Genomic DNA, 26166 nt, shown 5'->3' with positions numbered 1-26166 from the left:
GAGCCGGTGAGATTTGAACCACTGAACTGCAGATAGCAGTCAGCTGAAGTGGCCTGCAGTACTGCACCCTAACCACTGCGCCACCTCGGCTCTTTGGAAAGGCATTTGTCTGAAAGGGTGCAAGTTTACTGCTTGGGCAGGGAGTTGGACTAGAAGACCTTCCAAGGTCCCTTCCAACTCTTGTTATTCTGTTGAAACTTGGTTTTCTCCTACCGATCGCACAGAGACCGTATGTCCTGGGATATCAGCTAATACTGTAATGTGAGACACATGGCATGGAAGGGTGGATCATTAAAAATAAATCTGTCCCATCCTGTGCAATTGGGGGGGGCGGAAAGAGGGCAGGAACAGGTTGCGTAAGTGCATATCCACTACAAACCATTTTTTTTCGGGTGCTGAACCTCCTCCTTTCCCCAAATCCCTGTCATATTGTAAGAATTTGCCTAAGGATCTCTGCTTTTCATTTTATTTATCACTTGGGGGATAAGCTTCGAGACTCTATGATGCCAGCCTCGGGGAAATAAACAGATCTCCAAAGATTTCCTGGAAGGATTGAGATGGAATGCTTCTATTGGTTTGTCCCGGATTATTTTGGGGAGGAGTTCAAGCAAAACATTCATTTAAATGATTGTTTTCTTAACCTGGACAATTTTTTAAAAGATGTGTGGACCTCAACTCCCGGAATGCCTCAGCCTGCATGGAGAATTCTGGGAATTGGTTAGGTGCTGGCTTGGGAATTCTGGGAGTTCAAGCAGTGGTGAAATTCACATTTTTTGCTATCTGTTCTTTTTGTGTGGCTTGGTGGGTGTGGCAGAGGAAAAATACTGCAAAATACCCATTCCCTCCCCACTCCTGGGGGAAGGATACTGCAAAATCTTCATTCCCTCCCGACTCCAGGAGAAGGATACTGCATAATCTCCATTCCCTCCCCACTCCAGGGGAAGGATACTGCAAAATTTCCTTTCCCTCCCCATTCCAGGGGAAGGATATTGCAAAATCCTCATTCCCTCCCCACTCCAGGGGAAGGATATTGCAAAATCCCCATTCCCTCCCCATCCCAGGGGAAGGATACTGCAAAATCCCATTCCCACCCAACTCCAGGGGAAGGATATTGCAAAATCTTCATTCCCTCCCCACCCAGGGGAAGGATGCTGCAAAATCCCCATTCCCACCCAATTCCAGGGGAAGGATACTGCAAAATCTCCATTTCCTCCCCACTCCAGGGGAAGGATACTGCAAAATCCCCATTCCCTCCCCACTCCAGGGGAAGGATACTGCAAAATCTCCATTTCCTCCCCACTCCAGGGGAAGGATGCTGCAAAATCCCCATTCCCTCCCCACTCCAGGGGAAGGATACTGCAAAATCTCAATTCCTTCCCCACTCCAGGGGATACTGCAAAATTTCCATTCCCACCCCACTCCAGGGGATACTGCAAAATTTCCATTCCCACCCCACTCTCGGGCCAGCCAGAGGTGATATTTGCTGGTTCTCCGAACTACTCAAAATTTCTGCTACCGGTTCTCCAGAACATGTCAGAACCTGCTGAATTTCACCCGAGTTGAAGTTCACACATCTTAAAAGATGCCCATGTTGAGAAATACTGATTTAAAGTTATTGATGTTCCTGGTTTCATCGCGTCTCTCCCCTCGCCGAGAAGATAAGCGAAATGCCGTTTCTCCTGGCGCCATCTTTGTGGCCAACAAAACTTGGAATGACCATTGCCACTGGCTGGTTCCCTGCTGCCATCTAGTGGTCGTCCGGACAGCCACTCTTCTGCCTCGGTTGCCTTTCGTCCCTGTTATCCTAACAACGGTGGGAACTTTATAGTTTGGGTCTTTTTTGGGGGGGGTGGTCTTCAAAGGATTTTTGGAGAATTCAATAGCACTTTAGGTTCAGCTGGCCTGACGGGTGCAAAACTAAATAGGGAATTTGGGCTGGGAAGCTCAGTTGAAGATTTCGAGGTGGGTCGCCACTTGTGGTACTAAATTAAAAAAAACACATTTAAGGTTCAGAGCATTTGGAAGAGTTCATACTTTTGGGGAAAAAAAGACACGTTTGCAAAGGTAATACCTATATTTCTAGGTATGCTTGCTGGAAAAAAGCCTTGACAAACAGATGAAGGCTTAATGCTGGCTTCCGACTAGCCATTGTTCACAAATCGAGGGCCCTCCTCCATGGCGTAATTCGGCAACATTTAGTGGCCCGCTGAAAATGAGGCCGTGATCAAGCGGGATACAGCCGAGGCCATTCTGTTGAGCCAATGGCAACTTTTAAAGAGGGGCAGACTTCAACTCCCAGAATTCCCTAGCCAGCATGGCTGGCCTGCTGAGGAATTCTGGGAATTGAAGTGCACAAGTCTCTTAAAAAGTGGCAACGGTTGAAGAACACTGTTCCTAAACTGCCCGAAATGTTGGGTTCACGGGCTTAGGATGTAATCCTGGCCGATTGTGCTTTTGTCAACCAATCATGCCCTCGTACCGTTTGCGACACACACGTCGTGTTGTTTTTGAAACCGTCTCAGCAGTAGTGAGAGAAGGGACAGTACAGCTTTCCATTTGTGCAGGCAATTTCTTCTTCTTCTCCCAGCCAGGTATTGCAAATGAGAGTTTGTTAATTCCACCAGTTCTATTTTCTTGTACAATATTTCTTAACCACTAAATGTAAACTAGCTTGTATATAGTGTACATCTGTGTATGGACCGGGTGCTTGGTTATCAATAAAGTGCACAATATAATTCCTTATCCATCGTGGCCCGATCTCGTATGGCTGCTTTCAAACCTCACTGAGACGACGGGGGGGTGATGGTTGAGATCTCGACGTTGAAACTCAATTTGAGGAAGGCGGTCCAAAATTCCGGAAAACACGCACTTGACGTACCACCGTTTAGCGACCTGTTTGAAGTTGAGAAGGGCACGTGGGGAAAAAAATGGGAGTTTTTGTACATCAGTTGTGGCCTCCCCGGTTGTGTGGTTTAAATTTGGGGCAATTGGCAACCAACATGTTAGAAGAGACTTAAGCCCAATTTGATATATTTAGCAGGCTGAATATTATTCTTTTTGGTGGGGGGGGGGGAGGAGGGATGGTGGAAATGGATACCATTTTATGGGTATGGCAACAGCAAAGAACAGGAAGCAGAACGCTTACCGCATACCCAACTTCTATGAGGAAGGGAGGAGAGGGAGGGAGGAGGGGAGGAAGAAGAGGGAGAAGAAGGAGAGGGAGGAAGGAGGGAGGAAATGTAGGGGAAGGAAGGGAGGAAGGAGGCAGGAAATGTAGGGGAAGGAAGGAAGGAGAGATAGGGAGGGGGAAGGAAGGAAGGAGGTAGGTAGGGGAAAGGAGATGCAGGGGGAAGGAAGGAGAGGGAGGGGGAAGGGAGAAGGGAGGGAGGAAGGAGAGATAGGAGGGAAGGAAGGGAGGAAATGTAGGGGAAGGAAGGAGAGGAAGGGAGGGAAGGAAGGAAGACATAGGGGAAGGAAGGAGGAAGGAGACATAGGGAGGGAGGGAGGGAGGGGGAAGGAAGGAGGTAGGGAGAAGGAGGACATGCAGGGGGAAGGAAGGAGAGGTAGGAGGGAAGGGAGGGAGGGAGGAAATATAGGGGAAGGAAGGAAAGGAAGGGAGGAAGGAGACAGGGGAAGGAAAAAGAGATAGGGAGGGAAGGTGTGAGAAGAAGGAGGGGGAAGGAAGGATAGGTAGGGAAGGAAGGGAGGGAGGAAATGTAGGGGAAGGAAGGAGAGGAAGGGAGGGAAGGAAGGAGACATAGGGGAAGGAAAAAGATAGGGAGGGAAGGAGTGAAGAGAGGGAGGGGGAAGGAAGGAAGGAGGGAGGGGGAAAGAGAGATAGGGGGAAGGAAGGAGAGGGAGGCAGGAAGGAAGGAAGGGAGGTTATAGCATCTTAGACTCATGTGAAAGCCAACTGCAACTTCTCAATGTGGGAAGCCACCTTGGCTTAACATCTACACGGCCCACTTAACAACTGTGGCTCACATTTGTAAAACTGGCCTTGACTCAGTTAAAAACCACCTTGTCTAGCCACCAAAATCCTGGTTTCTATTGCGGTCGTAACTTGTGGATTACCTGTAATATTTCTGCTTCAATGCTACGCTACTGATAAAGAAGAGTAATTGAGATCTTCCCGGGAATTGCAATCCAACCAACACCTGGTTAGGCACACCTCGCCGTCAAATCATTTGGGCTGAAATACAGATAGTTCTGTATTTCAGCAACAGCTGGTTTAGTGACCGTTCAGAGTGACTTACGACCATTTTTCACACTTATGACCACTGCAGCCATTCCCACGGTCACGGGATTTACATTGGGAGGCTTGAAAACTGACTCACATTTATGACGGTGGCAGTGTCCCGGAGTCACATGATCAACCCACTTTTGCGACCTTCTGACAAGACAAGTCAATGCGGAAACCAGATTCACTTAACAACTGGGCTACTAGCTTAACAATTGCAGGGATCCACTTAACAGTGGTGGCAAGAAAAGCCAAGACATGGCAAAGCTGACTTAACAAAATTTGCACTTAATGTTGTGCCCCGCCAGTGGCCATGGGAGCTGGCAGCAGACTCGGACAGTGAGGAGGTTGGGGAGGAACTTGGGCCAGCTCTGGAGTCTGGAGAAGGCTCTGATGAGGGCTCCGTGTGGGAGGCAGAGAGGGGGCCAGGGCCATATGCCTGTTATCAGCTGCCTTCAGAGTCAGACATCAGTGAGGCAGAGGAACAGCTGGAGCCTGTTCCCAGTGTGCGCATGTGCAGAGCTGCCAGACGAAGGGAAGAGCTAAAGAACAGGGGTCGACTTGGGAGGAAGGCCATAGGTGGACAATGAATGGCCCTCCCAGAGGAGATAAAAGAGGAGCGAAAGGGGAGTGGAGTTCGCTTAATTGGTTCGTGACTCTCCGAGGCTCCTTGCCAAGTTCTGCAGAGATTGTCCTGGCAGCTCTCCAAGCCAGATAAGGTCTGTGATTGTAAATCCTCTCTTGAAAGACTTTGCTGGATGTTAACAGAACACTTAGCAACATAAATTTTGGGCTCAATTGTGGGACGTAAGTCAACGGCAACCTGTAGTTTATACCCATCAGCTACAGCCAGATATAACTGAACTAACAACAGAAACATTGTTTGATTTGATTTCTCGGATTTATATACTATATAAATTTTACATGCCATATATTTACAAGTGGGGTAAGTGCTTTTTTATCTTTAAAAAAACAAAGATCAAACTTTATAGACATCTCTGAACAACGCAGCTTGTATAAATCAGACAGATTATTCAGATGAACTGTATTTAATACAGTTTTCCCCACTCTTGTCTCCTGATGCAGGACCAGTGAATTAAGTGTATCACAGTTTGATAGCATTTCATCATTAAAAAAATAATAATAAAAATTAAAAAAAAAGAAACAAAGAGAAAGAAATCACAGTATGAACGTTGTCTGTAACTAGAAACTTGGAAGGAAATCGAGAACCAGGCAGCCGAGATCAGTCAGGACGTACATCGCTACATTGAAAAATTAATGCAGTAAAAAACTGAGGCGGATTTTTTAAAAAATAAAAATGGAAACGGCTCCTCTCCAGGCGGATACTAGAGATCCCGGCATCTGTTTTTCCTCGCTTACTTCTGGGGGCAGGCTAGAAGTCCAGATACAGGACAACCTGAGCGATATAATAACTCTGCGAGAGAGGTTAAGAAGATGCCCAAGGCCAGGCAGAGGATGGGAAGAAAAGCAGAAAAGGAAGGATAGGGCCAGAAATACGAAAGGAGTGGCTTTCGCAGGTGACGGTTCCGGAAGGCGCATATCCTGCAAAGGTTGGGTGAAGAAAAACACCCACAGAAGGAGACACTCGAGTGGGGGAAAACGGACGCGGAAGCCTTTCCCCACAATGCACGGGCTGCTCAAACCCTCTGCAATCTCCCGTCCTCGGACTCGTCGAGCAATCTTCGGACACGTCCCACGATACATTCAAAAGAAAACAAAAAACAAAAATAACACGGCCAAGCGTCTGAACGGCACGCAGTTCACAAAAGTCCAAAGACGGGAATCCCAACGGGAGGAAAAATTGACGTGGGAGTTTCTAGTAGCAGACATCGGAAGGAAAGAAAAAACCCGAGGCGCTCTCTCTCTCTCTTTCTCTCTCTCTTTTCTTCCTCTCTCTCTCTCTCGCAAACATCCAAGTTGCCCGTGAAATGTTTTAAATAATTAAATTAAATAGACACTTATCAGTTGCAGGCTTGCTTAAATTCGGGAAGGTTCCTGGCCCCCGCGCGGCAAACAAGGTTCGACTCGGGAGGCAAACATCACGTGGACAATATATAAACATATTCAACCTGAGTGGTGGAACGAAGCAGCAGCATTTTTGAGATGTTCGGATCCAGGGCGTTCTTTCTCACGGTGATCCCCGGGGGATCGGGGAGGTTGGTTGCAATGTTCTGTAAGGAGGTGTCCGTCCTCTTGTTGTGTTTGGGGGAATCGCGGAGAATTTTTTTTTTTTTTAAAAAGAAGAAAGACTCAAGGTAAAAACTAAAAAAAAGAAGAAGAAGAGGAGGAGGAGGAAGAGGGGCTTTCTTCAATGATAAAATCCTGTACAGTATTTTTCTGAAGCACCAATTATGAATATTAAAGAGTTTTTAGGGTTTTTTTTCAGGGGGCCCCCTCGGTTTATAAATACACTATAAGCTGGACTTCCAACGGACATTCCGGATCTGAAAAGAAAAGACGACAATGTTATTTGGGGAAACTTGAGGCCTAGAGGAGGGGAGTCAAACTCAGGGCCTGGATTCGGCCCATGGGGTGCTTGGATCTGGCCCGCGGAGCCACCGTGGAAATAGCAAAGGATTAGCCCGCGGGGCTTCGGCCAGCGAAAACGGAGCTCACGAGAGCTGTGTTTGGCCCTCCTGAGCTCCGTTTTCATTGGCAAAGGGTTGCAGGGGACCGTTCCAGGTGGCAGAGTGCTTCACACAACCCCCCCCTCCCCGGACACAAGCGACATCATGCTGGCCACGCCCCCTGGCTACGCTATGTCAGGTCAAACACAACCCTAACGCAGCCCTCAATGAAATCGAGTTTGACATCCTGGGCCTAGAGGTTTTAATAGCCTGACACTTTTTAGAACAGAGTAGAGTAGAGTAGAGTAAGTAGAATAGAATATAAATAGAAAGGAAAAGAAAGGAAAGGAGAAAGGAAGAAGAAGAAAGGAAAGAATAGAATATAAATAGAAAGGAAAGGAGAAATGGAAGGAAAGGATAGAATAGAATATAAATAGAAAGGAAAAGGAGTAAGGAAGGAGGAGAAAGGAAACAATAGAATATAAATAGAAAGGAAAGGAGAAAGGGAAGAGAAGGAAAGGATAGAACATAAATAGAAAGGAAAGAAAAGAATAGAATAGAAATAAAAAGGAGGCAAATTGCTGGGAGGCAGAGGCAGATTTTTTCTTGTTTTCTTCCCCAAAAACTAGCTGCGTCTTATACTTCGGAGCGTCTTATACTCTGAAAAATACAGCAATTCTAGGTGTTAAGAGAAGTCCACCCATCTTAAAAATTGCCCAGTTTGTGAAAGACCGGATGGTGCGCCTTGGACTTTTTCCAACTCTACGATTCTCCGAGCATCCGAGCAGGATCGCCCGCCCCGACAGATCAGGTCCCGTACTCACCACTGTTGTGATCCCTCTGTGGGTGGAAGCCATCCCTGTTACTCCTTTCAAGGGATTCTGCTTTCCGCCAAACAGCGGAAGGGGTTTCCTTGCAGGATGTGGGGCTGTGTTTCCGACAAGCCTCGGAAGATGATTTGGGCGTCTCCCAGTTTTTGAAATCCTTGACCTGCTGCGGGGCGGCTGGCTTGGGGAGGGAAGGGGCGGAGGCCTCGTCGCCCTCTTCCGATTTCCTGGCCCGCTTCTTTTTCTTCTTCTTCTTCTTCTTGTGTTTGTGTTTGTGGGTCTCGGCCTCAGAGTTGGAGGGAGATGGGTCAGAATCCTGGCGATACCTGAAGGAGTGCAAAGGCCGGGAAAATCAGAGGAGGTTGGGGGGGGGGGGGGGAAGCTAGGCTGCTCTTTTACAGAATAGAGAATAGCAGTGTTGGAAGGGACCTCAGAGGTCTTCTAGTCCAGAGATCCCCAACCTTTCGGACCTCAGGGGAACCACCACATTCATCATTTAAAATCCAGCAGACAATTAATATGATCTGCCTAATGACGGGCTGACTGGGCTCAGCTAGGTGGTCATGTGACTGGGTGGGGGTGGCCAACTTGATGTCACTCACGGTCACCTCTACAGTCTCTACTTGTCCCTCCTCTCCCAGCCCCTCCTCTCTTGCCCGCCCGGGCTCCTTAGGGCCCCAACAGGAAGCAGTTGCTGGAGCTAAGCAGCCACTGTGAGAAAGAGTTGGCCAAAGAGCTCGGTTCAAATTGGATCTGGCCGAGAAGGAGGCTCAGCAGAAGCTCCTCACTGAGGACTACGAACATGGGCTTTCCAAGCAGAGGGAAGACCTGCATGAGTGCAAGGCCAGGTGCCGGCGCCTGGAGGCTCAGCGGGCTGAGATGGTCAGCCAGTTCCAAGCCAGGATGCAGTCCCACCGGAACGAGGCTCTCCGGCTCTTCGCCACCAGCGGTGCTTCCCTCCAGCCTTCGCCCAAAGCCCCCCACCAGGAGGCTGAAGCAGACCCCGAGTTGGTATTTCTGCCCTCCTCCGACCTGCACAAAAAGACCCCCGAAGGGGGAGACTCTCTGCAGCAACACAAGCGTTCATTGCATGTATCCAGCCCAGGGGCCGTAGTTTGAGGACCCCTGATTTACTGCAGTATAAAAATGCAAATAATTTTTCTATGGACCACCAAAAGGATGGAAGGCTGAGTCAACCTTGAGCCTGGTGAGATTCGAACTGCCCAAATTGCAAGCAGCCAGCAATCAGCAGAAGTAGCCTGCGTATACTGCACTCTGACCACTGCATAAAGTACTGAAAGAGAAAGGATTCTGCCATGCTTCTAAACCTCAATTGGAGTTGGGTGGCTGGGACAAATTTAATACATAATTATAAATGCGGGCTGGCTTAGAGAGTGTTGCAGCCTAGCTGGCAGCAGATTCGGACAGTGAGGAGGTTGGGGAGGAAGATGGGCCAGTCCTGGAGCTTGGGGAAGGCTCCGATGAGGGCTCTGTGTCGGAGGCAGAGAGGGGGCCAGGGCCATATGCCAGTTATCAGCTGCCTTCGGAGTCAGACATCAGTGAGGCAGAGGAACAGCTGGAGCCTGTTCCCAGTGTGCGCATGCGCAGAGTTGCCAGACGAAGGGAGCAGCTAAAGAACAGGGGTCAACTTGGGAGTAAGGCCATAGATGGACGGTGAATGGCCCCTCCCATAGGTAATAAAAGAGGAGCGAAAGGGGAGTGGAGTTTGCAGGAGACCATTAGTTTGCTTCATTGGTTGTGACTCTTCAAGACTCCTTGCCAAGTTTTGCAGAGATCGGCCTGGCAGCTCTCCAAGCCAGATGAGGTCTGTGACTGTAAATCCTCCTTTGAAAGACTTTGCTGGATGCGAAGGAGCAGAATTCAGTCAATTAATAAAAGGGTTTTTTGTCGGGACGAGTTGGCTTCATGCTCTCGGGAAGCCTCGGTTGGAACAGAGAGAACGTTACCACTATAGGACAGGACGTACCGGCTGTCCTTGTGACTTGACCGAAGAGGACATTCCTGTGTCTTTGAGTCATTCATGGGGCCATTTACTGAGTCATTCAATGAGTCACGCTTTCGGCCACCCCAGAAAGCACGGGGCGAAGATTGCTGTGCTACCCATATGGCAGACAAGGAACTAGGGCTAAAAGAAAGGATCAGGGTGACGGGCTGTTCTATCAATCCATACATTTCAACCACAACTCTCATACCGCACCAATTCACGCCCATGTCGTGAAGCTGTCTTCAGCTGCATTCATTGAGAGGTAGGTCACGGGGCATCTGTTGTGGCCCGCCAGCGGAGCTGGCAGCAGTCAGACAGTGAGGAGGGTTGGGGAGGAACATGGGCCAGTCCTGGAGTCTGGGGAAGGCTCTGATGAGGGCTCTGTGTCAGAGGCAGAGAGGGGGCCGAGGCCGTCTGGCAGTTCTCAGCTGCCTTTGGAGTTAGACAGCAGTGAGGCAGAGGAACAGCTGGAGCCTGTTCCCAGTGTGCGCATGCACAGAGCTGCCAGAAGACAACAGCAGCTCAGAAATCAGGGCGTACTTGGGAGTAAAGCCACAGGTGGAAGGTGAATGGCCCCTCCCATAGGACATAAAAGAGGAGCGAAAAGGGAGGGGGCTTTTGCAGGAAACAATTCATTCATTCAGATTCATTTCAGGAGTGTGAAGATCTGTCCGTGAATCTCAGAGACTCTGTGCCCAAGTCTTTCCTTGCACAGCGCCTCATTTGGAAAATATTGACATGGCGGCTTTCCAAGATAGATAAGGTCTGTGGTCATAACTTCCCCTTTGAAAGACTGTTTGCAGGGGCCTTGCTGAATGTGAATGGGAGGAATTCACATTCGTTTAATAAAAGGGGTTTTGTTGGGACCAGGAACCTGCTTCGGGCTTTTGGGGGAAGCCTAGGTCTTTCAGCTTTAAAAGAAATCAAGCTCCTGAAATCTTTCAGCCTTTTTTTGAGGGGCGGGAGGTGGAAGGGGGGGCAGAAGGTAGGGAAAGGAAGGATTGGGACACCGGTGACCAATTTCAGAAACCATACCGTGTATATAAAACCCTGTTTACAACCCAGGCTCCCGCCGTCTTTTGCTCACCTGGCCTCTTTCTCCTTGTGTTTATCTTTTAACTTTTTCTTCTTCTTCGACTTCTTCCGCTTCCGTCCCTTTTGTTCGTCGAGAGAAGGGTCTGGCAAGATTTTGGGGTGTTTCTTTTCGGGGGCACAGTCGTTGGCCTCGGGGCTCGGGGAAAAACGCCTCTTCCTCTCGGGGTTGTGGCTCAAACGGCTTTTGTAATAATCGTACTTATTATAGGGGCTACTGTAAACATGACTCGATTTGCTATAGTCTCTCTCGGAATGCGTCGGCTTCCTCTCCTGGTTATGCCGGGGCAGGTGGGAAGCCGAGTAGTAGTAACTGTACGACCGGCACACGTCCCACCTCCTCAGCGTTTCCTGGTAGTACCGCTCCCTGCTCCACAACCGCTCGCCTCCTTTCCCGTAACTGGGCCTGCTCCGTTCAGAGTCCGTTTGGCCCCTGCTGCGGGATCTGTAGGGAGGGTACTTGCCCAAACTCCTGGCGGGATCGGGACTGCCCGGGAACCTGTAGTAGCCGGTGCTGTGATATTCCCGTCGGGGCTGCTCCTGCTGCTTTCCCCGCTCTCTACTGTAAGCGCACCTCTGCTTGCTGCAGTGTCCGTCGGTTTGGCTCCGCCCGCCCGCCCCGTCTGCTTCCTCCTCCTCCTCTTCCTCTTCCTCGGTTTCAGAACGCTTCCTTTTAGGACGATAATATTCTTGGTCGGCTTTTTTGCAATTGTGGGCTTTTTCCTTCGGGGAGAATCTCGAGCTCGGCTTTTCGAGGGTCCTTCGGATCGGCTCGCCGCCGTCCGCCGGTTTGCTTTCCGTCTTTGAACACTGGCTCTCGGCAAGAGTTTTGGGTTGGGGAAGGGGAGAATTCTCGGCACACGGGGTGTCCTTATTGCCCGGAGGGCTGCCCTGTCTTTCCGGACCCGTCTCAGCTGCCTGAAGGAGGGTCTTTAGCTTTTGGGGGGGCCTAAGTTCACCGTCCAACCTCATTTCGGGACTCTGGGCGTCTTTTTCTGGCAATCCTGCCTGTCCTTCAGTGGGTTCAGGGCTCTTCGCCGAGGCTGCTTTCTCATCTTTGGATACCCCGGCCTTTTCAGGAAGGCTTTGACTGTCTCCTTCTCCTGGGGAGGCCACTTCCTCTGTCCCCGAGGAACTGTGCTGCCGGTCGTTTTCAAGCGGTCCATCTTCTGTCTGGGCAATCCTTTCACAAGGGTCCTTGGGGACTGGAGTGACGTTGGGGTCCAAAGGTGATACGGGGCATGGGATATTGTTGGGAAGGGCACCGGGGGCCTTTTCGGAGGTGTCTTCGGCCGTTGGTTTTTCTGGTTCGGGAGCGCTGCTGGTCAAGAAGAGAAAGAGATGACAAGATGGATGTTAGGTCTGCCACCACTTAAATCTCTCTAAACTAAGCATGGGTTAAAATATATGAAACATGGACATATATAGAACTTTTAAGATGATGAATAAAGTGAGATGTTTACCACTTGCTATTCTATATAATAGACTAAGGGATTTGTAATGAACATTGAACAGCGAGGATTTATACACAATTAAGGGTAATCTAATCCAAGATATGGAAAAATGGAGAGGGAACATGAAATACACCTACAATGGGAAACTATTGAGATTTAAAGACAGAATCACAAAGTGGGGGGCATGTAAGGATGTATAATTATATAAAGATAATGACGAAAATAGCTGGTAATTGTAACCAGGTCCAACATCTCGGCCAAAATTAGGCTGGGGGGGGGGGGGAGGATTTAAAAGCACAATGACTATATATGTATACTTTTTTGTTCTATTTTTTTTTAAAGGAGAATACTTGTTAAAACTAAATATGTACATTGAAAAGGAACTATAAATACCATCAACATAAAATGGAGCTTGCTCAGAGACTGAAATACACCAAGTAAATGAGATGAGGAGTGGGAAGTAGAGGAGAGAGGTTAAGGGAAGAAGAAAGGGATAGAAGAGAGGGCAAGGAGGGGAGAGGAGGAGAGAAATGAGGAGTGGGAAGTAGAGGAGAGAGGTTAAGGGAAGGAGAGAGGGATAGGAGAGAGGGCAGGGGGGAAGAGGAGGGGAGAAAGGAGGAGTGGAAAGGGGAGAGAGGAAAGGAGAGAGGAAGGGGAAGTAGAGGAAAGAAGAATGACAGAGGGAAGAAAGGAGGTAGGGAGGAGGAGGAGAGAGGGAGAAGAAAGTGATGGATAAGGTACAAATACAGTGTATGGAGAGCAGAAGAGCCAATAATTGATTTTGGGAGTTGATGGTAAGATGAATCGATGTAAACATTTAATAATACAATATGATGTTGGCTATGTAGGTTATATGTGATGAAAATGAAAAAATAAAAAAAACTTTATATAAAGAAAAATATCTCTAAACCAGGGGTGTCAAACTCAAGGCCCGGGAGCTGGAGCCGGTTAGCGGTGCCTCTGCTACCAAAAACAGAGCTTGAGAGGACCGTGGGCGGACCTTCCAATCTCCATTTTTGTTTGCAGACAGTTTGCTGTCAACTCATAAAGCATTGGCATGTTGTAATAAGTTGCCTTGGTAAGGAATGGGGGGGGGGAGCACATTCCACGCATACCTTCGGCAAGAGTCGGATCTCAGATTAATGCAGCGGATTTGTGAGGCATGCACCTCGTTGGAGAATGTGATTTATGACACAGACTGAGGGGAGGGAAGGAACAGGGGTAAAGCTCAGCCATAATTCAAATGAGGTTAGATCTGATTGCAATGGGGTATTGCCGAGTTGGTGTTCCTAATAAATGACTGGTTTTTCTTTTGAAACTTGGCTCGAGGCTCATGAATTAATTAGGGCATCTTTCAGAAACCTGACAGATGCAGGAGGCCATTGCAGCCGGAAACGAAACTCGGGAACCCCCCTTTCAATGGCAGAACGCTCAGGCCACCACAGGTGCCCACGACACGAGTGATGTCAAGCTGGCTACGCCCGCCCCACTGAGATCAAACACAAGTCTGATGCGGTCCTCAATGAAATAAGAGTTTGACACCCCTGCTCTAAACAGAAATTTGCCTTGGCTGCATCAGTTGAGAAAGGTATAGTTTTATTAGAACAGTGTTTCTCAACCTTGGCAACTTGAAGATGTCCGGACTTCAACTCCCAGAATTCCCCAGCCAGCATTCGCTGGCTGGGGAATTCTGGGAGTTGAAGTCCGGACATCTTCAAGTTGCCAAGGTTGAGAAACACTGTATTAGAACTGCCTTACAGTAATGAAAAGCCAGAACTGAGAATCGCGCGTCGAAATCCCTAAGTTCACCTTTTCCCTCCCTTAGCTGTATCTCATCGCCCAATCAGGCCCAGGTAAGATTTTTTCATAATGGTCAGTCCAAGGATAGTTTGGTATGTGGCTCCCTCTTTCTTCCAGCTGGGTGGCCTTGAGGAAGCGTTTCGAGGAGATAGAGCATTTGCTTTCATTTCCCCAAGTATTCCCCTCCCCAGTTCATGGAAGTCTTTTAGCTGCAAAGGCAAACCTATGACTCGCGTGCCCAAAGTGGCACATGGAGCCATGTTGCCCGGCACGTGTGGCATCGTCCGTTCCACTTCCAGGTTTCTGGCGCACATGATCAGCTGGCCTTCGTGTGTGTGTGTGGCAGGGTCGGAAACTGGAAGATGGTCTCCCATTTTACAGTGTGAGCATGTGCACAGCTGATCACCGTGTGCACATGCGCACCAGTAGCTGGCCAAAAAGGGAGAGAGTGCTTGTGTGTTTGTCGGATGGCCGCTCACATGAGATTTCACCTGGCTCTTAAAATTCGGAGCCTAGTTAGAATAAAGGAAGACCGTTTTACCTGGAGTCCCCGGGCAAGGTTTTCGGCTGCTTGTATCTGAAGGAATCCGGGACGTCCTCTTCAGGGACTGAGGACAAAGCTTTTGGAGAACTCTGTAGATTCAAAACGCACGAGGGTTAACACAGTGACAAGCAAGCGGGTCGGATAGAATAGACTCCGGTACGAAATCCGGAAGTGGTAAAATCAGCACACGCGACTGGCTCCCAAGAGCGCAACCATCAACTGGAAGAAGAATAGGGGTTCCTTTTGGCCAGTGGTGAAATGTAACTTTTTTTCCCCCAACGGTTCTGTGGGAGTGGTTTGGTGGCGGTGGGAGTCATGTGACTGGGTGGGCGTGGCCAACATTTTTTCACTTTTAAATGGAGCAAAGCTCACTTAACAACCGTCTCGCTTAAATTTTTGTTGGCCTCTATTGTGCTCGTAAGCCGAGGACCACTCGCATTCCAAGAAACCCACTCACCTTTCCGAGCAATCCGTTGCTTTTCGGAAACGGGTGATCTGCCGATTTCGCGGACTTCCCTTGGGAGGTGGGCTCGTTGCTTATTTGTCCGTTCTGCTTCGGGGCATCGTTGAGGCTAATGGAGACCATGACGGTTATGTTTGGAGGCAACTCGGGCTGGGAACTTTCCTTTTCCGGCTTGTGGCAGGAGGCGCATGAGTTCTCCAGCCCGCCGGCCGCCTCTTCTAACAAAACGCCGTTGGACACTTTGACGTGGCCGTTCTCTTTCAACAGGCCCTTAGATTCCCCCTCGTCCGATTCTTCGGAGGATTCCGCCCCGTAAGGGACCAAGATGCTAGGGCTGTGCTTGGCTTTGCCGTTCATGATCAGCTTGGAACCGGATTTGCCGGCAGCCGGCGCTTTGGAGGCTTGGCTAGCAGCCGAGGAGATGGTGGAAGAAGTGCTTGAGGTAGATTGCACTGCGGAGGGGTTAGAAATGGTGGCGGACGGGGCGGACTTGCTGAGGCTCTCCACGGTACAGCCGGTGTGAGAGACGCTTTGGCGAGCCGGCAGCTTGTTGTTGTGAATACTGAGGGTGAGTTTTGGCTTCTTGGAGGAATCTGTGGTGGTGGCCGTAGCCGACCGGTTCATGGTCCACTTGGAGATGGACAAGGAAGGTGCCGAAGGAGACTTGACGAGGGAAGCGTTACTAGAAATAGCCACCGTACTGCTGGCGGTTTCCTTCAGGGATCCGGTTCCATTCAAATGATTCGAATTCTGCGTTTATACAAAAAAGAGGGAAATAAGAGATCTATTCGTAAGACGTAGAGGGAGTGAACTTCCTATCTCGAATTAAATTCGGGCTCTCTAAATCAGAGGTCCCCAACCTTTCGGATCTCAGGGACCACTACACTCATAATTTTAAATCCTGTGGACCACTAATATGATCTGCCTAATGACCGGCTGGGTGGGCGTGGCTAGGTGGTCATGTGAGTGGGTGGGTGTGGCCAACATGATGTCACTCACATCGGGGGACACCTTGCCAGCCTCTACTCACCCCTCCCCTCCCAGCCACTCCTCTCCTGCCCTGCCTGGGCTCCTGAGGGCCCCAACAGGAAGCAGTTGCTGGAGCTAAGCAGCCACCAGGAGAAAGAATTGGCAAAACAGCTCAGTTCAAATTGGATCTGACCGAGGAAGGAGGCTCAGCAGAAGCACCTCACTGAGGACTACGAGCATAGGCTTTCGAAGCAGAGGGAAGACCTGCAGGAGTGCAAGGCCAGATACCGGCACCTGGAGGCTCAGCGGGCTGAGATGGTCAGCCAGTTCCAGGCCATAATGCAGTCCTACTGCAACGAGGCCCTCCGGCTCTTCGCCACCAGCGGTACTTCCCTCCAGCCTTCGCCCCAAAGCCCCCCACCAGGAGGCTGAAGCAGACCCCAAGTCAGAATTTCTGCCCACCTCCGACCCCCACAAAAAGACCCCAAAGGGGGAGACTCTCTGCAGCAACGCAAGCGTTTGTTGCATGTATCTGTCCCAGGGGCCGTAGTTTGAGGACCCCGGATTTAGTGCAATATAAAAAATGCAAATAATTTTTCTGCAGACCACCAGTTGGTGACCACTGCTTTAAACAGATGCTCCTTAACTGACCTTCACCATGTGTGGAGGGAGCTGAGGTCCGATAAATCCAGGATTGGTTTGCTTATTACCCATCACCCGTTGATTGATCACCGGTCGGGGTGAAGACTGACCCGGCGTATGGACTGAATGAATGTGTTCGGCACCATTTTTCAAGTCATGGGTTCTAATAAAAAAAAAAAGTCACATTAAGCATGTTAACTTCCCTTTTCACAAACCGTCCTACGATACTTTTTTTAGGGCGGCATCCTTATTCGTCACCAGAAAAGAGGAGTGACTCTGTTGTGGTCTGCCTGTGGCCTACGGAACTGGCAGCAGAATCGGACAGTGAGGAGGTTGGGGAGGAACCTGGGCCAGTCCTGGAGTCTGGGAAAGGCTCAGACGAGGGCTCTGGTAGTTATGTGCTGCCTCCGGAGCCTCCAGAGACGGACAGCAGCGAGGCAGAGGAACAGGGGAAGCCTGTTCCCAGTGTGCGCAGGCGCAGAGCTGCCAGAAGGCAAGAGCAGTTAAGACAGAACGGACGACTCGGGAGTAAGGCTTGGAGGTGATTGGCCCCTCCCATAGGACATAAAGGAGGAGCAAAGGCACGTGAGCCTTTGTAAGAAGCAACTTGGTTCATGCTGGTCAGTTCACCTTCTGAAGCTCCGTTTTGACTCTTTGCTCTGTGCAGCTAATTTTTATTTATTTATTTATTTATTATCAAAATTTATATGCCGCCCAATCCCGAAGGACTCCGGGTGGCTTACAAAAAAAGAGAGAAAAAAAAAGAGAAAAAAAAGATTGCCAATTAAGTCTTTGGCAGCGTGTCAGGGAAGATAAAAGGTAGGTGCTTTTCAGCCTTATCCCGAAAGACTTTGGCAGCCTAGTGTAGGACTCTTCACAACTATTTGGGACTCACGACAGGCTGTCAATGAACATAATTCACAGCCTTTGAAATGGAAAGAGGGGTTTTGGCACTAAGCGTGTGCTTTTCACTGTCTCAGGAAGCCAGAGTCAGAACAGACTCTGCCACGGGTAGCACAGCAGAAGTGGGGCCAAACCCCAAGGGCAGGTCCTGGGGCCAAGGGTCAGAAGATCTATTTCCGAGCGCCGGGCCTTACCTGATGTAAAACAGCACATAGGCTTGTTGATTTAACACAGTCCTGATGTCACTGTTGGAAACGGTGGAATCGTTCATCTGGTACCACTGCCCGTTACTGGCCTTCAAAGAAAAAGAATTCCAAGAAGAAAACCATAATATTGTCGTCTGTAAATCCATTCTCCAATGGGAGGCCAAGCGAAACCTCCGTCCAACATCTTAGATCCATCTTAGTGGGAAATCTATGACACGCCTGTGTGTGTGGGGGAGACGGCAGCGTCCCTCCCGTGTCCGATCCCCGTGGCGTTTCTTTCGCGAGCTTCTGTTTCCCTGCAATCGGCAAAGCAGAAGCTCACGAAAGAAAAAGATCTTACCTCTTCCCCACGCTGCTAGTGTTGGGATGCCCCGCCTCCCGCCGGTTTATGGGTCTCTGTTGCGCATGCGCACCCCTTTTAGTTTGGGCCTGCCCATGTGCGCAGCTTGGGCACTTGGTGCCTAAAAGGTTTGCAATCGCGGTCTTCGATGGTTAGCTTCCTTAGACATCAAATCATAACATCTATCCTATGCGACTCCAGAGTGCCACATTATGGTGATTTTATCATGGTTTTACCTTAGTTTAATATCATACATTAAAATATAGTAGATTGATTCAACCAGAAAACAAGACAGGGTTCTTATATTAATTTTCGCTTCAAAAGACGCATTAGGCTTGTTTTCAAGTCTTATTTGGGGAGAAATACGGTACTAATTGCACCTCTCTGGCTGACAATCTTAAACGGGACTTATTTTTGGGGTAGGGCTTATATTATAAGCATCCTGAAAATTCATGTTAGGGCTTATCCTCCGGAAACCACGGCTATCTATCTTATCATCCTGTTTCTCCCCCCCGAGAATAAGACCTCCCCGGAATAATAAGCCCAACCAGGCTTTTGAGCGCATGCGCTGAAATAAGCCCTCCCCTAAAATAGTTAAACACATGCGCAGCTGGTCCCCGCAATTTCCTGGGAGGAGAGGGGGGAAAAATGCTCCAGGTGCCCCACATGCACAGCTGCCATCCATGCGGAACAGCCTCGCGGAGGCCGCTCCCGCAAATCCTAGCTACCGTGCCTCTTCTCTTAGTGGCGGCGGGAAAAAGAGTGACAGGCCCAGGGACGGTAGGGCTGGCAAGAGTGTGCCAGAAACAGAGACTGAACTTACCCCCCCCCGGATTAGCTGATCTGTGGGCAGTGGGCCGAGGTTAAGGGGCCTCCTGCACCTCAAAAATAATAAGCCCTCCCTTATTATGATGTAATAAGCCCTCCCTATTCATGATGCAATGAATAATTGATACATATATGAACTGAAATGTTCAATAACTACTTGGATTAGCAATGGGAAACTGGGGGATGGAAAACCAAGCCCGCTGCTTCATTTAGAACTGGACTCTACCAGATGTTTCTCTTCTAGAAGGGGATGCAACTGGTGGTCAGCCAAAAAGAGATAAAAATTATTCCATGCCGCAGATGTTACGTGGCTGTTCAGCGTCAATGAAGGAGGCCCAGCTCATTTCAAAGCCCTCCGTCATTTTTGCAGGAAAATATACAGTCAGGCATATTCTTAAAGATGCCCAACTATCTCAGATACTCCAGATGACAATAGAGAAAATTAGGAAAGGTTCTTCGAAAGATTCCGGTTCTATTTTAATTGGAAAAATAAATTGCTTTTTTTTTTAAAGAGTGGTGGGAGGAGAAACGGCTCCCTCTACTGGATTTAAGTGAAATAGATACTGTACTAAACAATAAAATAATTTTCTTCAGCAGCAGGAGAAGGGAAAGGATTCCAGAAAGAAAGAAAGAAAAAAAGAGACTCGTATAGCCTTACCTTTGGGGAGCAAGCATTTAGTAAAAGACTAAAAATCAGCACAAATTTCTCGAGAGCAAGAATTGCCTTAAAAGCAGTGCTTCTCAACCTTGGGCAACTTGAAGCTGTGTGGATTTTAACTCCCAGAATTCCCCAGCCAGCAGGCAGGGTTGAGAAACACTGCTTGAGATAATTAAAGGCCAGGGTTTTTACATTTTACACTGGTTTAGGTTAATTGTTGTGGCCAGCCAACAGTGGCCAGCAGATCTGGCAGCAGATTCGGACAGTGAGGAGGGTTGGGAAGGAACACGGACCAGTCCTGGAGTCTGGGGAAGGCTCTGATGAGGGCTCTGTGTTGGAGGCAGAAACAGGGCTGAGGCCATCCAACAGTTATCAGCTGCCTTCGGAGTCGGAGATCAGTGGGGCAGAACAACAGCTGGAGCCTGTTCCCAGTGTACTCATGCGCAGAGCTGCCAGGAAAAGGGAACAGCTAAGGAACAGGGGTCAACTCAGGAGTAAAGGCACAGGTGGACGGTGAATGGCCCCTCCCAGAGGGAATAAAGAGGAGCGAAAGGGGAGTGGAGTTTGCAGGAGACAATTAGTTCGCTTCATTGGTTCGTGACTCTTCAAGACTCCTTGCCAAGTAATTGCTGCTACAGCATGGCGTTTGGAAGAGATCAGCCTGGCAGCTCTCCAAGCCTGATAAAGGTCTCTAGTGGTGAAATCTCTTGAAAGACTGTTTGCCGGGACTTTGCTGGAGAGGAATTCCCTTTAACCTAAACAAAAAGGGTGTTATCGGGACGAGGAGTCGGCTTCGTGCTTTTGGGAAGCCTAGGTCAGAACATTAATTCCTTCCCGTAGCAATGATCTCAGAGTTATGGCTTGATGGGGTCAAATATTCTTCATTGTGACAACAAGTTGGGCTGCGTCCTGTGGCCATCACACGTTTCAAATTGTAAGGGGTCATATGCTCTGAGACAACTTCTTGAACGTCGGAGGACAATAAGAAAAGAGAAAAACATGCTTACCTTTATGTAGCAGTAATAATGTCCAGCGTGACAGCTGAAGCCCGTATGGACTAGCACTGCATAAAGTGCATAAATGATTGGTTCTCCATTGGGTTGAGACATATATGGTCGGATATCTAAATATTCTGGGTATTTCACTTCCTAAAACAGAGAGACAGAGAGGTGTTTCTGAATTTGCATTCAGAATCCAATTTAAAACACACAAGAGAGAAAAGCAACCTCGTAAATATTAAACTGATGTTTGTGAAAATGCCACCAAAAGAATAGGATAGAATAGAATAACAAGAGTTGGAAGGGACCTTGGAGGTCTCCTAGTCCCACCTCCTGCTTAGGCAGGAAACCCTACACCACTTCAGACAAATTGAGTTTTATTCGATTTATATGCCGTCCTTCTCCCAAGGACTCAGGGCGGCATACAACATTAAAAGAAACACATACTACAAAAGTTAAAAAGAAATTAAATAGGATATCCCCAAACCCAATTAAAATTAACAATGACACATTTTTTTAAAAAGAATTCAAATTCAAATTAACAATAATCAATACTTTAATTTGTTTTGTTCAGGCCAGGCTGGCTTGCTGGAAAAGCCAACTTTTTAGGGCGTGTCGGAAGGACCGGAGGGTTAGGGTTATTTTTGTAGAACATCCAGTGTTGGAGCATTCACAACTTCCGGAGGCAAGTTGTTCCACTGATTAATTGTTTTAATTGTCAGGAAATTTCTCCTTAGTTCCAAGTTATTATTATTATTATTAACCACATTTATATGCCGCCCAATCCCGAAGGACTCCGTTGCTTCTCCCCCTGATTAGTTTCTACCCATTGCTTCTTGTCCTGCCTTCAGATGCTTTGGAGAATAGCTTGACTCCCTCTTCTTTGAGATATTGGAACACTGCTATCATGTCTCTCCATGTCCTTCTTTTCATTAAACCCGACATACCCAGTTCCTGCAACCGTTCCTCTTATGTTTTAGTCTCCAGTCCCCAAATCATCTTTGCTGCTCTTCTCTGCACTCTTTCTAGAGCCTCCACATCTGTTTAACATCGTGGCGACCAAAACTGGACGCAGGATTCCAGTGAGTGACCCCCGAGCATCTCACAACGGCCCTTCTTCTAACCACTGTTCATTTAACTCAAAACCTTTTAATACAATCCTTTAGCTGGTTTAATTTTCAGCTGGCTGGGGTACTTTCATATATACAGGTAGTCCTCTGCTTACGGCCACAACGGAGCCAAACATTTCTTTTGCTTAACGATACAGTTGTTAAGTGAGTTCTGCCCCGTTTTATGACCTTTTCCTGTCACTGTTATGAAGGGCAATCACTGCAATTCTTAAGTTGTTAAGTGAAGCCGGCTTCCCCATTGACTTTGCTTGTCAGGTCAGAAAAGGGGAATCACGTGACTCCAGGGCACTGCGACCGTCATAAACATGAAGCATTTGGACATTTAGACATTTATTACGATTTATAGGCCGCCCTTCTCCCTGAGGGGACTCAGGGCGGCTTACAATCACGGGAAGGGGGTGCAATAATACAAGACAAACAGTGAGTAAACAAGATAGATAATAAAACACCAACTTGCATTCAACAGTCAACCAACACTCGGGCGGGTAATTTAAAAACTTATCCCCAGGCCTGCTGGGAGAGCCAGGTCTTAAGGGCCGTGCGGAAGGTCTGGATGGTGGTGAGGGTGCGTATCTCGACGGGGAGATCGTTCCACAGGGTCGGAGCTGCAACAGAAAAGGCTCTCCTCCGTGTAGTCGCCAGTCGACATTGACTGGCAGATGGAATCTGGAGGAGGCCCAATCTGTGCGATCTAATCGGTCGAAGGGAGGTAATCGGCAGAAGGCGGTCTCTCAAGTACCCAGATCCACTACCATGGAGTGCTTTAAAGGTGGTCATCAATACCCTGAAGCGCACCCGGAGATCGACAGGTAGCCAGTGCAGCTCGCGGAGGATGGGTGTAATGTGGGCGAACCGCGGTGCGCCCACTATCACTCGCGCGGCTGCATTCTGGACTAACTGCAGTCGTTAGTCCAAATTTTGACCACAGGGATGCTACAACAGTTGTTCAATGTGAACAACGGTCATAAGTCACTTTCCCCCCTCCACCCAGTGCCATTGTAACTTTGAAACGTCACTAAATGAATCATTGTATAATCCCCGACCTCCGGTCCTTCCCACGCGCCCTAAAAAGTTGGCTTTTCCAGCAAGCCAGTCTGGCCTGAACAAAACAAAATATTGTTAATTTTAATCGAATTTGTTTTAAAAAAAATCTTACTGTTAATCTTAATTGGGTTTGCTTTGGATATTCTATTTAATTTTTTAAAAACTTTTGTAATATGTGTTTTTTTTAATGTTGTACGCTGCCCTGAGTTCTTGGGAGAAGGGCGGCATATAAATCCAATAAACCAAACCAAACCAAACCAAACCAAATGAATCATTGTACGTTGAGGGCCACCTGTATTTCATTTATATTGCTAGAGGGCCACGCCATGATTTAAGGAAGATCAGGTCTTACCTTTGTGATTTTGCCACCACTGAAATTTGCAAACCGTTTGAGGGACAAGGTGAGGACATTTGAAGCCCGATGTATCGTAAATCGCTTGGATGCAGGAACCATTTTTTTACACCTAAAAAAACGAAGGGAGATTTCAGAGTTATTTTTTCCTCACCATTTTGGGACGACCGTATTTTTCGGAGTATAAGACCCTCCGAAGTACAAGGTGCACCTAGCTTTTGGGGAGGAAAGCAAGAAAAAAATAAAACTACCTCTCTGCCTCCCAGAAATTTGCCTCCTTGCGGTACGTAGCCTGTTTTCGTTTCAGCACAGCCGAATTAGCACAAGCAGCTGTGCTTCCGAGTCCCGACAATCAGCTGTTTCAGGCTGCAGGGATTGCCATAGCCTATTGCCGCCTCCACGCGTCCCATTTTCGGCCTCTGTGCTTCTGATTGGGTGGAAAATGGGGCACGCAGAGGCCGAAAATGGGATGCGGCGGGCGAAAATGGGGCGCGCGGAGGCAGCAATAGGCAATCCCTGCAGCCTGAAACAGCTGATGGTCGGGAGGCCGATCCAACCGACAATCAGCTGCTTGTGCTAATCAGGCTGCTTGCAGTTTGCTGCAAGGAGGCAAATTGCTGGGAGGCAGAGGCCAAAAGGTGGGGGCCGATGGATGGGCAGGGCTACATGCGGTGTATAAGATGCACCCAAACTTTCACCCTCTTTTAGGGGGTGGGGAAAAGTGTGTCTTATACTCTGAAAAATATGGTACTTTCTATTTGGAAATTAGTGTCTGAAAACGGGTTTAGCTGTTCTTTAAAAGACATGAAAGAGAGGTCAAATTATCCCACTTTTCCTTCCACTCTTAAGACCTCCTTCGCTATCTCCAAACTTGGGAACTTTTAAGACTTCTGGACTTCAACTCCCAGAATTCCAGTTGAAGCTGGGGAACTCTGGGGGTTGAAGTCCACCCATCTTAAAGTTGCCAAGTTTGAAAAACAGTGCCCTAGAGATTACTGGGAGGGGAGATCTAGAGATTTTTTTTCATTTTCCTCGAAGGATGCCCCATGCATTTAAGGAGCAAGCACAGGGCAAAACAGATAGTTATACATGCCATCCCTCGCTAAACATACTATAGCACAGCAAAATCAGTTCGGCATTAAATAGGAGGTTCTATAACCAAGCCAGGTGTAGAAGGGCAATCAAATCAATGAATTATAAAACATAGGAATTCTTTTTCTTACTTGCTACATTTATATGCATTTTCTCCATCCAACTGTTCAGGCTTGACAAACTGTTCCAGAGCTTTGTTGACACTTTGAGCTGACTGGAAAACAAACAAACAAACAAACATGCTGACTGGGGGAATTCTGGGAGTTGAAGTCCACACTTCTTAAAATTGTGAAGGTTGAGAAACATTTGGTCTAAGGGTGCAAGGGCTGGGATTAGAGGGACTGCTTTTTGGGGATAGCACCAGGGGTTGAAAAGAATGTCAAAATTTGTTCTTGCAAGCTACTGTGGAAAAAAAAAATAGCCTCAGGAACCGAGATCCACAATAAGCTATGTCTTAATTGATGACAAAGTTCTTTGTGGTTGTGGTGACACGAGACAACAACACATATGAATACTTTGTGTCCTGATCAGTGTTCACTTGAGGAGCTCATGGCAGTGTGACAGAACACAAATGTTGCTGGTTTGTGGACAAGATCTTGACTGAGCCAAGGTGGCACAGTGGTTAGGGTGCAGTACTGCAGGCTACTTCAGCTGACTGCAGTTCTGCAGTTCAGCTGTTCAAATCTCACCGGCTCAGGGTTGACTCAGCCTTCCATCCTTCCGAGGTGGGTAAAATGAGGACCCGGATTGTTGGGGACAATATGCTGACTCTGTAAACCGCTTAGAGAGGGCTGAAAGCCCTATGAAGCGGTATATAAGTCTAACTGCTATTGCTATTGTTTATATTGTAAATATTTCAATCTTGTATTCTATATTTTAAATTCTATGTTACATAGTATGCCTTATTTTCATTGTAATGCTTCTCACAAATAAATAGAATAGAATGGAATGGAATAAAATAAACAGAGTTGGAAGAGACCTGGTTGTTCCGGTAGGCCTGGGGCTGTTGACCCCAAAATACGGTCCAGCCCCATTCAGAATAGAGTGTATGATGTGTTGTATTTTATATCTATTTTTTCTTCTCTGTATCTTATTTTATTTTTATTATTATTATTGTTGTTGTTGTTGTATTGTAAGCCGCCCGGAGTCCTACGGGATCGGGCGGCATATAAATGCTATTAAATTTCTAAACTTCTAAACCTTGGAGGTCTTCTAGTCCAACCCCCTGCTTAGGCAGGAAACCCTACACCACTTCAGACAAATGGATATCCAACATCTTCTTAAAAATGTACATCTGTACAAAATACATCTTACAAAATAATGCCCTTCGCAAATGCACTGTGGTAAGTATACTTAAAAATGTGTAACAAAGTAGCAAAGGAACCAAAAACATACCTTTATTTCCAATGTAATATCCAGATAGGGATCAAATGTATCCGAAACACCTTTGCAATTCATGCATTTTACTGAAATTTAAAAAAAAAAAAGGTTTATCATACAATGAAAGTTTTAAAAGCCTCGAGTATTTTGAAACTCTCACTCAACTTTAAATAAACATTCAAAGAATGGAGCTCGTTAGGGTGCATACCTCTAGATCTGAGATATCCTCCGAATATTTGATGTATAAAGGTGGTGGCTTGGGTATGTCTGTCCAATCTAAAAAAATACAGAGGCAGATCAAGAAGGAATCTTTTAAAAAAAAATCTATTTGTGAATGACAATAATCAAAGGGAAAAATAATACGAATGGCCCACTTACTTGTTGCTGCCGTTCAAACATGCTTTTTGCATCGCATCGACCGTGTACCTTAGGAATTCGTGAGCATCTTCCTGGTTACCGAAACGGAAATGTTTTGCTATTCCTAGAAAAGTAAAGGAGAACATCACGTTACGGATCCTGGGATCGCTTTCCTAACAGAATCAAAATCGAAGGGCGGAACAGATGACTGAGCATGAGCCAAACCTACCATTACAGCGTTTTACTTTTATTAA

At 47.7% G+C, this 26166-nt stretch overlaps 1 protein-coding gene across 2 annotated transcripts in view; it reads right to left on the bottom strand.

Moving 5' to 3' along the window:
* Positions 1 to 5710: 5710 nt before the first annotated feature.
* USP42 (ubiquitin specific peptidase 42) overlaps positions 5711 to 26166 on the bottom strand; it is a 41770-nt gene continuing 21314 nt past the window's right edge. The window contains exons 5-17 of one of the 2 annotated variants that reach the window (XM_032231203.1): positions 25934 to 26036; positions 25764 to 25831; positions 25571 to 25641; positions 24307 to 24389; positions 23084 to 23195; positions 20567 to 20707; positions 17722 to 17822; positions 16634 to 16787; positions 15008 to 15763; positions 14548 to 14639; positions 10748 to 12073; positions 7653 to 7981; positions 5711 to 6705 (exon numbers count right to left, since the gene is read on the bottom strand). In XM_032231203.1, the coding sequence (XP_032087094.1) occupies positions 6662 to 6705; positions 7653 to 7981; positions 10748 to 12073; positions 14548 to 14639; positions 15008 to 15763; positions 16634 to 16787; positions 17722 to 17822; positions 20567 to 20707; positions 23084 to 23195; positions 24307 to 24389; positions 25571 to 25641; positions 25764 to 25831; positions 25934 to 26036 (3380 nt within the window). In that variant the 3' untranslated portion in view covers positions 5711 to 6661. The remainder of the gene's footprint in view (positions 6706 to 7652; positions 7982 to 10747; positions 12074 to 14547; positions 14640 to 15007; positions 15764 to 16633; positions 16788 to 17721; positions 17823 to 20566; positions 20708 to 23083; positions 23196 to 24306; positions 24390 to 25570; positions 25642 to 25763; positions 25832 to 25933; positions 26037 to 26166) is intronic. The other variant, XM_032231204.1, reaches the window with a different exon arrangement.

This window comes from Thamnophis elegans, chromosome 14 (genome assembly GCF_009769535.1).
Source record: "Thamnophis elegans isolate rThaEle1 chromosome 14, rThaEle1.pri, whole genome shotgun sequence".
NCBI lineage: Eukaryota > Metazoa > Chordata > Lepidosauria > Squamata > Colubridae > Thamnophis > Thamnophis elegans.
Note: the sequence above shows the minus strand (reverse complement) of the source record. Positions and strands in the feature narration are given on the sequence as shown.